The sequence below is a fragment of the Archocentrus centrarchus genome, chromosome 4 (assembly GCF_007364275.1).
Source record: "Archocentrus centrarchus isolate MPI-CPG fArcCen1 chromosome 4, fArcCen1, whole genome shotgun sequence".
Taxonomy (NCBI): domain Eukaryota; kingdom Metazoa; phylum Chordata; class Actinopteri; order Cichliformes; family Cichlidae; genus Archocentrus; species Archocentrus centrarchus.
Window position 1 is genome coordinate 19194886 of NC_044349.1, and position 12766 is coordinate 19207651.

At 41.1% G+C, this 12766-nt stretch overlaps 1 protein-coding gene across 1 annotated transcript in view; it reads left to right on the plus strand.

Moving 5' to 3' along the window:
- Positions 1 to 4126: 4126 nt before the first annotated feature.
- Positions 4127 to 12766, plus strand: part of p3h2 (prolyl 3-hydroxylase 2) — a 45844-nt gene continuing 37204 nt past the window's right edge. Inside the window, exon 1 of the mRNA XM_030727551.1 lies at positions 4127 to 4674. Coding sequence (XP_030583411.1) covers positions 4258 to 4674 — 417 coding nt within the window. The 5' untranslated portion in view covers positions 4127 to 4257. The remainder of the gene's footprint in view (positions 4675 to 12766) is intronic.

The following is a 12766-nucleotide window of genomic DNA, read 5'->3' on the forward strand; positions in this document are numbered from 1 at the left end:
CCTTTCTGGCTCCAAGGTAAATGTTATACACCTTGGTTTAAATTATTTGGGACTTTGTATTCTTGTATTTATGTAAAAGCTTCCCTATTAAACCTGATTCCTCCAGTAAAAGCCATCTCTTGCATTCTGCACTTGGGTCCTACCCTCCCTGTCACACAGCTGACTTATGGCAATGTAGGGGTTTTCCAACACATGCAAAAAAATTCATTTATCATATTGTTACTGGGTACTGTTGAGTAGTCTGTTTGATTGCAGTTTTCAGTAATACCCTGAATCTGCAAGCTAACCTCCAGTGCTGTAAAGTAAATCCAGTCCTGTAAGTTTAACATGTGTTAGTATTTAGTATTTAACATGCACAAAAATAAAAGGCATAAACTTCCTAAAGACTTTGCTTTTTCCTTTATCGGACGGCGGTTATCTTAAGCACCAGGGTGTACAAGCAATGATCGCTTTTCCCCTAGTGTATCAGTTTCCTTCCTTTCAAAGATACTGTCATCGAGTCCATTAAATCCATTCCATTCTCAATGTACATTCTGTATAATGAGAAATAAAGGCATTGTATTCTATTCATTACTGCACAACATTAGCAGCATTTTAAGAGCTGATAATATTGCTCTGAGCAGACAAATTATTGGAAAGGGAGTGAGAAACCTACATATTTGTTGCATTCCATTCAGTCAGTATAGACATTAGAGTGCGAAACCACTGCCATTGTTCAGAAAGTACATGATGATTGACAAGACAAAAATCTGCAGTAACTATTTTCAGTGGATTGATACACAAGAAAAGATCAACCCTTCCTGAACTGTCAAAAGAAATAAAATTAAAAAAAAAGAAAACATCACACAAATCATTTAATGGATATTTGATGCAAAGAGCTCCCTTAATTCCTCCTGGCATAGATTTACCAAGATGAATTTCCTGTTCCACCGCACTCCAAAGCTGCTCTGTTGGCTTGAGATCTGTTGACTGTGAAGGCCTTTTGGTTACAGTGAACTCAATGTCATGTTCAAGAAATCAATTTGAGAAGATCTGAGCTGTGGCATGGTGCATTATGTTGCTGGAAGCAGCCATCAGAAGACAGGTACACATGGTTGGCAACAATACTCAGGTAGGCTGTGGTGTTTAAAACATACATACTTGGTACTAAGGAGCCCAGAGAGAATTATCCACACTGGATATTTTCTCTTTTTCAGACCGTTCTCTGTAAACCATAGAGATGTTTGTGTGGGAAAATTCCAGAAGATCAGCAGTTTCAGAGACACTCAAACTAGTCTGTCTGGCACCAACAATTTTGCCACATTCAAAGTCACTGAAATCACTTTCTTCCCTGTTCTGATGCACAGCTTGAACTTCAGCAGGTTGTCCTAACCATTCCTAGCTGCCTAAATGCACTGAGCTGCTGCCATGTGATTGCCTGATTAGATATTCAGTTAAATCTCATTTATATAGCACAAAATCACAATAATGGCCAGCTCGGGTGCTTTATATTGTAAGGGAACAACCCTGTAGTAACAGAGAGAAAAAAAAAAAAATAGATGGCCCCTTATTAGAAAGCACTTGGCGACAGTGAGAAGTAAAAGCTCCCTTTTAACGGGAAGAAACCTCCAGCAGGACCAGGCTCAGGGCAGCCATCTGCTGTGACTGTGCGATTGGAAAAAAGAGAGAAATGTGGTTGGTTGTGTGTGTTTGGCTGGGCATGGGTCATGGACATGGTCGTGGAGGGTGGCGTCTCCCCCTCCTGTACAAAGTATCATCAAGGTAGTTTGTAAAAGGGGCTTTTCATAACAGCCACTCCCCACTGGTTGCTGCTGCCTCCTCTGGGAATGGGTACTTACTGGTTCTGGGGTGCATGGCCCGATGTTTTGGGCTGGCTGTTGTGGTCAGTGGTGGCTTAGGTCTCTTCAGCGTGGGAAGGAATGGGGGTGTCAGGTGTTGGTTTTAGGGTACCTGGCTTCCCAGGGCCTTGTTCTCAGCTCATGCTAGGATGGCTGACCTATGGCAGGGTAGGTTGCCAGTTACTTCTGATTCTCTGGGGCTCTTGACCTTTGGCCATGAGGGCTCCGTCCGAGGGCTCCGTCCGAGGCCTCCTCCTCGTTTTACTGGAGTGGGCACGCAGGTGTCATCGAGATGCCTTTGATTTGCCTGTTAATATAATGATGCACCGGTCAACAAGATAGTTTGTAAAAGTTACTTTCATTAACAGTCAGTACAGAGCTGCAGTACTGCAGTATAATGGACAGTAGGTTATTTTATGTAAATTGTAGTATGTTTGTTATCAAGTCATTATTGGTTTTGCCAGGAAATAAACAAGTTTGGGGGTGCTCTGAAAAAGAGAGATGCAGCTGCAGTGTCGTCTTACATTAATGTCGATAGTTGCAGTTTCATCATTAATGTTTATGGGCATTTCATAGACCAACATTAGTTTTTACTCAAAAATCTGACTTCATTTTTAAGATCATCATTATATCAGAATATATGCATAACAAATGTACTAATTTATACAGCTCATATTTGGCTTTAGTCCTAAGGGTCCTATTCAACTCATACTGCCACCGCCCGTTTTGCACCCCCTATGTGAAAGAAGTTCCCACTGGTATGTCTACACCTGGTTAAGAACTTACCTGTGGCTACTTGTTGCTGAAACTAAACCATGTAACCAAGAGAGCAGACTGAGCAGGTGGGTGGTATGGAGCTCAGTGTATTCACTTCATCTATCACTGGTTTTCATAGCCTGAGCGATGGATGTAAATCTCCTTGGGCTTTCTGCCATCTAGTGGAACATTCCACATACACCAATATATATATATATATATATATATATATATATATATATATATCCTGCCTCCAGGTCACCTCCCAACAACTTCTCTCAGTACCCACTTCTAGCCTAAAAATTAAAGGCAGCCAGACTGTTGCTATTATTGCCCGAAGGCTCTGGAATAGTCTCACATCTACGGGAGGATTATGGCCACTTCCGTAGTCAAACGACACATTAAAAAAAAAAATTTAATCAGCTTTGGTGACCTGTCTGTTTTCACTTGCTTTTAGTCAAGTCTAAGGTGCTTCATCATTTTATTTATTTATTTTTTTTATTTTCTTAGTTTTTTGTTATAATTCTATCCTTGGGTTTTATACTATATTATTCATTAACACTTATTTTTTATTGTTGAAATATCTGCTTTGCTTTGCTTTGCATTTTTAGCATGTTTACACGAGGTCTTTCTTTCTTTCTTTGTAATTGGGTTTTTTGGAGACTTGGGATATAAATGTGCTACATAAATAAAAGCGACTTGACTTATTAAAGCAGTCTATGCAAGTGCTTTTACCTGCTCGACTACATACACCTGGCCGGTCTTTTATATTGCTTTGTGTTAACAGCTGCTAAACAGGCTGATGTCCTGGTTTGTTTTTTGTTTTGCTTGTTCCCAGTGGGCAACTGAATGAAGCTTGTTTCAAAGTTCCTATACATCAAAAACCTCAAGAGGGAGACAGTCTCCACTAATGGAAAAAGATCCGTCTCTGTAGGCCCTTATGAGCACGTTTTTCTTCTGCTGACAACAGAATTTTCTCGAAGACGGCAAAGGATAGAAATTTATTTGTATCAACGTTTCCTAGGATTACAATATAAATGAATCCGTGCTTAAACAACATAGTTTTCATTAAGTAGCTAAATAATGTTTTAAGGTTTGTTTGTTTTTTTTTTAAGTTATTATGCGGAAACTACTTGGAAATTAAACTTTGTCGACTCGATTAACTGAGTAGTTTGTTTAGGACTGTTTGTACCTCTTTCGGGCATTTTTGTAGACAGTTTGAAGTCTGAGAACTCAAATTTCTCCTTTTCAGTGTTTCTTTAGAGCTGAAGTCTTTATCTCATCTTAATGAACCCAAACTGTTTAAAACGTACTTTCTTCGTTTAAACGCGACATATTGTGTAATAAAGGTTGAATAAACGCGACCCGCGGGACTCCCTGGGACTCCCTGGGGGGGTGGGGGGGTCGGTCCCCTGTTGTGAAAACGACCTTTGATTGTATTCTAGCCATTCATCTTGGAGGGGAGGAGTTAAAGAGAGGGGGTCATAACAAATGTGTCCTCGATCAAGTAATTATTCTATTTCCGCCGTGTGCCGTTGGCGTACAGTAGCCCTGAGAGGAGAACTTAAATGTACTGTAAAAGGAGGCTCAGCTGATTTCTGTGACTGCCGGCCGCTCTGTCTGCTCTCCGCCTGTCGCTCACTCACAGTCTGAACAGACGAGGATGGATGGAAACTTGTTACTGGCTGTTATCTTTCTACCAGTCCTGCTCACAGCCGTGTTGCCATCCTCAGCCGGTGTTCTGGAGCCGCACGACCTTTTATATGATAATGCGGTGCAAGCATTTTACAATGCCGATTATGAGGATGTGGTGCGCTACATGGAGGGAGCGCTCAACAGTCACAAACAGGTTCGGACCACCAGAGTCCGGTGCCGGCTGAAGTGCCAGGACCAGCATCCGTTTGATGAAACCTTCTCGGACCTACGCTTCTTCCACTCGGTCCTCCAGAGAGCAGCGTGTATGAACAAATGCATCGAGGAGAAACTTGGCACGCAGTCTCTGCACAAAGTCAGCGAGGATGTAGTGCAGGACTTCAACAGGAGGATCCCCTACAACTATCTTCAGCAGGCTTATCAGAAGGTAAGGGGGGGGGGGACGAGTGAAAAGGAGTGAATTGCTGAGGCTGAATAAGCACTATTGTTGTGGACTCGGCGGGGGATGGTTTGTCTGGCCCCTCTGCTGAGCTCTACCTGCTGCATTCCTCATAAAAAAGTTAGTGCTAACAGGCAAAAAGACGCAGAGAGAGAGGAGAGAATAGTAATGCTCTATGCAGAGTTTTGCTTGAGCCAGTATTGTGCAATATAAACGCATACATGGTGCATACAGTCGGTGTCCTAATTTCGTCTGGATCAATAAAGTATTTATTACTGTTGCAATACATGTTAATACACATCAGAATACTCAAATGAAAATGAAAGTATTTAGGAAAACATTTGCCAGTTTTTACATACTGCAACAGTGCCCTACTGCAAACAAGCATATGTTTAATCATGCTTGTTATGATAAATCAAATGCAAATCTTTATATCTTTGCACTTTAGAGGTTTATAATATGGAAACTTGATGTTTTAAGTCTCCCTGACCACAACAACATGAGACCGTGCTGTAACATGTAATGTCGTGAATGATGTTAGAGTTGCTCACAGGTGGATCAAAGCTCAGTGTCCTAATCACAGATGTTCAACTGTAAGGAGATCTGAGCACTTGCCTCAGTCCTTTACAGGAGTGCTTTGTTTTGGTTTGTGGCTCCTTAGCATGCATGTGAGAACAATCCAAGAGAGAGATGAAGTAGGAGAGTTTGGAATAAAGTGTAATGGTTTATTCAGACTCTGTGTGCTGCTTTTGTCCCCCAGGGAACAGTAGATTTGTGTCCCTGGTAGTCTGAGAATATTTGTGGGTTGTCTGTGCAGGATTTCACAAAACTATAAACACTGATGGTTATTTTCATTAAAGGATCTCTGGATGTTTACAGAAAAGTTGGAAACCCCCTCTAGTTATGGGTTGATTTAGTTAATATCCTTACTGTTGGATTTTGTATGTGTGTGTGTGTGTGTGTGTGTGTGTGTGTGTGTGTGTGTGTGTGTGTGTGTGTGTGTGTGTGTGTGTGTGTGTGTGTGTGTGTGTGTGTGTGAGGAAAAAAAAGGGAAGTGAAGCATCCCTGACATCTCCCTGGAGTTTCTGACAGATTAAAAGGGTCAATCCTGAGCTTTATAAACACTGCAACCATGACATCATTCCTTCATCTGTCCCTCAGCAGTTAGCACATTAGCTTTGATGTCTGAATGCTTTAATTTTCAGTACAGCCATCACACAGCATGTGAAGTGTCAATCAAGCTGTAGATGTAAAAGAGGGGCAAAAAAACGCAGTGAGATTCTTTCACTGAAAGTAGATGAGAGTAGTTTAACCCAGTTGGATTTCAGCTGTCAAGCTGGCACCATCTTTCCACATTTGAACTTCCGCTGCTGACTCTAGACCAGCTCTGCATGCCCAGGTGATGACGCACAGCCTCTAATGTGGTAGGAAGTTGACCGGTCATGTTACGTCTGCGGGCAAATGGCTTCACCACGTTTTTTTGTTCTTTTTCCTGAATCAGCAGAGAAAGATTAAGAGCTGAGCTAAACTCATAAAAGTGCACTCTCCTGTCTAGACATGATCATAGACGAAGCTTTACACACCAATGCTTTTCCAGCTATGAAAACATTTCTCAACTTTTGTGCAAAGAATGATGTTTTCTCTGACATCTGTTTTGAGAACAAATTGGCACGTAATGTTTTGTTTTATTTGCCACAAAAGGACAGACATACTTATGAATGTTTGAGCAGGTATTTCTTTTAGCTCTCCCTTTGTTGCTTTGTTTTCTGGACATCTGCATAACTGAACCCACTGGGAGTGCAGCAAGGCTGAGAGCTCATCTTGAGTTCACCACAGGTAAGAAGCAGCAGAGCAGGGCGGCTCTGTTTGGTCAGGATCATCTGATCACATCAGACCATTGGGTGCACACTTGTATCGCATTTTGGGATCCTCACATGTGCTAGTATAGAGGCACTTGATGATATTTATTAAAAATAAAACATGCATTCTTCTAGTCTCTAATGTTCCACAGTCACATACCCTCCTCCTGACAACCTCTGGCATAATGTTGCTATTGGGTTTAAGTCCTCAGCTCACCCATCATTTAGCCTGGCAAATATTTTGTTTTACTTTGCGGTTTGTATGCATTTCTAAAAAAAGACACAAACCACCTTTTTTGTAGGTATAAAATGGAAACTTCTGTAGCTGCCTGTGTGCGCTCATTAAATTCACACAACTACAGAAAGATCAAGGAGACCGTTTCTCCCTGCAGCCTCTTTCTTTATCTGCTGCTATTCCAAGAAGTGTTAGAAATGGGGAACTGTTTATTTTTACTTCTCAAAAAAAAAAGTTTAATGGTTAATTTGCTTTGTTACTTCTCTCAAAAGGATATTTGCTGTACATTTGGTGCATGTGGGCAGCCATTCACAAGTCCCAAAGAACATATTTTTAATTTCTCACTGAGATTTAAAAGTTCATACCAAGTATTACGTGGGATCAAAATGTTTTCTTGGTACACTATTTACTTCAAGCAGTGAAAAAAACATGGTGCAGAGTAAAATGGGTTTACCTTAATAGTAAAACTTATTATTAGGAAATTCAGTGGGTGGTAATGGCTGGAGATGTACTGACAAAGAATCACAGCAAGAACTGTAAGGTGAGTATAATGGGCACTGTGTTCCAGACTGAGCCACACATCCCTTTTTCCTTTGTGCAGAGATAAGTGTCCATTATTGTTGCTGTGGAGAACAGCAATAATAACAGTGTCTACAGAAAACTGTACTTACACTGTAGATTCATTCACAGTAGATTATTCCTAGTCTTTTCAGACCCAACAGGGCTTGTCTCAGTGTTCACCTCATATGATTGCCTGCAGTAATCAGATGAATTGCATACAGATTTGGGACAGCAGGATGCTATTTTTAGGTAATTGTACAATGGCCCTGTTGTTGCGCTATCTCGTTTGTTCTGCAAATGGATGTGATGTTGATGTAAATGTAGTAGCAATGATGGAAAAAATGCACAGTTGGCAGGAATTCCAAAATATTAGCTATCATATAAATGACGTTAATTAGGGTTTACTTTTTCCTCGAGCGATGAGAACAGAAGGAGAGCAGATTTCTCACGATTTGACCGACTGTCCCATTATCATTTTTTGTTTTGAGAACATCCCCATGTCTCCTAGCACCATGCTGGGAGACATGGGGAATAGATCAGGACACTCTGAAGTCTGCTGATGTTCCTTGGAATTTTTTTCATTTAAGTCCAACTCATTCATGACTGCCCTTCCTGTTAATATGATGATTTGATTACAACACAACTGGAAGGTTGTGGTTCAAATGCTACTTTGTTTACATGACCTCGTGGTTAGATAAAACTTGGAGTGTGTGGGTCTGAGAAAAGCTAAATTAAAATAAATTGAAAGGGGGGGGGTCTGTTTCTTGTTTTTATGTGTTCACGTTAGTCTGGACTTGAGTGAACAATGTTGGACAAAGTGAACATTTTTTGAGAGAAAATAAACAGATTTTGTATTAAAAGTGCTCAGAGCAGTGAGCTCTTGTGTGCTAGATGGGAATCTGAGATGATGGTATTGTCATCTGCACATAATAAGGGGATACAAGGGTTCAGGCACAAAGAATGAGCTCTGCTTTTGGCGTGGTTAAAGCAAGCAAAAACACTGCAGTTAGCTCCAAGGCAGAAATGTTGTCCACCAATTTCCCTCAGATTAGGTGTTCTTTTACTCAGCCCATTGAAAGTTTGATACATGAAGATGTTCAGTATCTGGGAGTAGTCTGAGTATGTCTCGCACTTACATGGTTGAATATGAAAGTGTAGTTCTCTTATTTTAAAGGTAATATTAAATGTTTGGGTGGAGTAGCTGTTTATCAGTGATGCTCAGACTTGATCAAAAGACTCAAATACTTAATTGTGATGTTGAAGAACTGGTTTGACATTGTGGAAAATGCTCTCTTGCTGAGTTGAATATGGGAATTAGAGGAAACTGTCAGTGCCCTTATAGTGTTTCTTTCAGCTGCTCCAGTATTCGCGACAGCGTCGCTGCTGCAGAAGGATTTGCATATTTGATTTGGCACTGATTTTTAGGCTGCATGCTCTTCCTTAAGCAACCCTCCCAGGGATGTCTACATACATGTTACATGTTACATAAAGATTGATGATGGCAGAGACAGCTTCCACCCACCAGCATCTTAACATGTTATGCTTTAGTCTGTACAAAAACTCAAGTAAAAATAGCAAGTTCTAGTTTTCCGTGCGGGGTTCATGTGTTTAAGACTTGGCTCATCACTTGGCAGCTATCCATCATGTGGCAAGCCAAGAAGACAATGCTTCAGGGCTGTTATTTTGGGTTAACAAGACCAAGCTGCTGTCTAAATGAATGGGAAGAGATCCATAAATCTACTTTCAATGGCCACCAGGACATGTACATGCACAGGATCACCAGTCAAATTCCTGCAGGTTATACTTCAACTGCACATGCACAAAGTTTCAACACATTAATCCCTCATTTACAGCTCAAGCCAAAAAGCACTGACATTATCAATGTTTCTGGCTAATCTCATCAGAGCCAAAAAAAAAAAACCCCAAACAAACAAAAAACATGGCAATTAATGATCTATACACTAAGCAAAGAAAAATACATTCTTGCATCTTCACTGTGATGATGTGTAGATATGATGCGGCGCAGCTGAAACCTTTGTGAACCACAGTTGTGTGCTGTGACAACAATGCGACTGACTTGCTCTGTTTCCCAATAAATCAGCTGATTGGTGAGTGAAGGGCAGGACAGCCACCTTCTGCCTGTTTTAGGTCTGCCTTAAATTGATTGTAGCTGTGTGTTGTCGCTTCTCTGTTGGTTTCTTGCCAAAAAAGAATTTTAAACATTAAAGGTCTAAAGTGTAAGTTGGTGAGTGATAGATTCACTGGTGTACTGGTTTTGCTATCTTTTGGTGCTGGACAATGAAGATTAAATTGACATTTACCAAAGAACAAAATGCACTGTTATGTTGTTCCAGTAATAGGAAAAACAGGTAAAGTGAGATTGTGCTATTGGACACCATTTTTAGGTCTGAAGTGTTCCACACACTTGTACTGGTATTATTATGCCCTCCCAGCTCCTCTAACATAGCATACTGTGCTTTGCCCAGATGATCAGACATTGTGGCACTCGGCTGTGCCAAAGGTCTTCTGCATGACTGGATTTCAGTGGATAACCCATCACAGGAATGTGGGGGCATGCTGTGGCACCTATATTGTTCTTGCCCCTGATTAACAAACTGCTGTAGAAGAGAAGGGTGCACAGGGCTGGTTAAGGATCATCACTGAAAACACTACAGTTGGTTTACAATCATGAAAAAGACAGAAAATTGTGGAAAAGAGATGGAGTTGTGAAGCACTGGTCTCTCTGAAAGTGTAGTTATATCCAAACAGAACAACAAACTGACCAGAAGTAGGAGCTGGCAGGAATCAAGACATGTAGGATTAGGCTTTCAGTTCTGATTAATTTAGAAATTTATCACAGTGACAGCATTGTGACTGCAGTGTATTCCTTATTCATGGAAGTTCACAATATTCCCTTGACCCAAGAAGCAGGATTTGGAGACTGTATAAAGACGAGTGTATGTGGATTTTTCTTTTTTTTTTTGCAGAAATCTGAAGGGTTGGTCAAGAAGACAGTTGTTGCTACTACAGATTTAGTTTGTGTGTTTTTTGCATGCATGCCTCTAAGAGGATGTGTGTTGGTGTGTGTGCTATTTGTTTGGTGATTATCAGTCTTGCCAAAGTCTCCTGAGTGTCTGAGCAGAGAAATCTGGGCTCGGATGGAAAAAGTCGAGTTTGCCAGGCATCTGTTCAGCTTCACTACTACTGCTTGAACTACATGCTGGCTGCCGTGGGGCACAAGCGTAGAACCTGCTTTAATGATTCCATGTGAGCTTCTTGCTTTCATTTTCACACTTTCTGGTAAATTGTGAGAGATTTTATGGTAGACGGGGGAGCATGTTTATTTCAGTCAACTGTGTTATCTACAAAGTGCACAAGGGGTAGAAATGTGTTTGCGCAAAGTTTCCTGTGTCTGACTGATGTGTGTTGATTTTCCCAGAAAAATACTAAAGTCAACTTTGGATATTTTGGAGGATGTGCTGCTTCAGACAGAACATCTAGAGACAAACTGCCTGCTGTCCTCCATGCAGAGGCAGAAACTGAGAGAACAATCCTTTTATGGACATGATCATGAATTACAACCTAAATTGATCACTGTAGCAGAGGTAGTCATACACCCACTGGCATGTTGAAGGCTATACTGTGCCTCTTTCTGTCTCCCCTATTTGAAGAGCAGTGTGCACTGACTACTGCTTTTTACCAAAATGTTTGCTTGCATGAGGTCAGTGGTCACTTTGAGATTTATGCTCATTTGCTAAGTGCATTCAGACTAAACATTTGGCTCTGATAGAACTGTTGGCACTGATTTTAAGCTCTTTTAGCCAACTTCTCAACTTCTCTGTGTCTTATATCCACCTCACATTCTCGCTGATCTTACTGTATATCAGTGTGCTGAAACACATTTGGTTGCCTATGCTGCTGCAGATATCCACCTCACAGCTTATTCTGCACAACCGTGAGATGTCAATTGTGCAGTCGGCTTAAGCTGGTTTTGTCCTCCACTGTGATAACTTGTAAGCAGTTAAGAGCTGTGGTGTGGAAAGTGCAAAGAGGGGAAAGAGTGCAGGAAGTTCAATCCTACTTTTCTTTTCTTTTTTTTTTCGGTCTCCTGAGCATCTAATATCATTTAACAGAGTTTCTGCCATGTGCTAAAATGGACGTACTAAAGTGGGTAAAATGACTCTTCATGGGGGGAGGTTTGTGGTATTTTGTGTGGGGTCCCAGCAGCAGAGAGCCCACAGGCCTTAGAGCACAGTAAGGTCACATGCCTGTTATCCCCTTTTGTCTATTTGGCTAAGCACACACTACAATGGCAAGATGTGATTGTATAAATTTCCACTGAACTATCAAAGCAGAAGGTAACTGATACTGTTCTGCTATTATGCTTCTGCTTGGGCCAAATTGTGATCATCTCCACCCTCTCGACCTAGCTGTGTTGACAGTAATGGGTTTAGCCTGAGTCTTGTGCAAGTGTAGCTTGGCTGTAGCTTGCCAGAAGGAGAGCAGGGATGAAGCAACACAGCTGCACTGTTTAGGGTCCAATGTGACTTGTTAATCCTATTTGCATTGTGAACCTCAGTCTGTGGTAACCTGGCCAATGTTATAGGTTGAGGAAGTCATTACTGACAGTGGAAACAGTCTTCTTCAAAAGGAGATGCAGTCTGCAAAAAATTGAATATGCACAAAATTTTTCCTGAGGTATTGTTCTTAAATTATATCCAACATGGACAAGATATCTACTGAATGCTTGAGAATTTTTTTGTCCCGCGTTCTACCAAAAACAAACAAACAAACACACCAACGCTTTCACACCAGCCTAAACAAGAAGCAGCTGAAAATAAAATGTTTTTAATTTACTTTCATTTTCAAACTTTCCATTTTCACCAAACATTCCTCACAGAGAATCATTCATATTCTGAGGACAGTTTGTTTGCTTTTTTTTGACCCCGCAGCTGTTTCCAGTGAAATTCAATTTAAAGTGTTGATTATTTGTCCAGACTCACACTGCTTTCGACAGCCTGCAAGGTACCAGTTCACATGGTCACTCTGAAGTGAATGTGTGCTTGTGTGGCACACTTAACATGTGCACACAGAGTTGTTTTGCCGCAGAAACTGAGGACAGTGTTGGGATATTGTCTGAAACTGTTCAGTCTTCGTCACAGTTGTCATGTGACAGGAGATGGTCTGCTTCAGGGTGCTCTTAACACTGTAGTTTAATCGAGGCTGCTGCCTGAGCACAGCAGGACACATGACGCTCACTTGTTCACTCTCAGTTCTCATGATCATTTGCCCTTTTTTCACTTGGTCTCAGACGTGATGGACCTTGTACTAGGAAGCTTGAAAATCAGTTTAATGTCTGCAGTATGTGAGAAGCCAGATCAAAGTTTAGAACTGCAGTGCTTTTGCAGAATGGGCTTTAGAGACA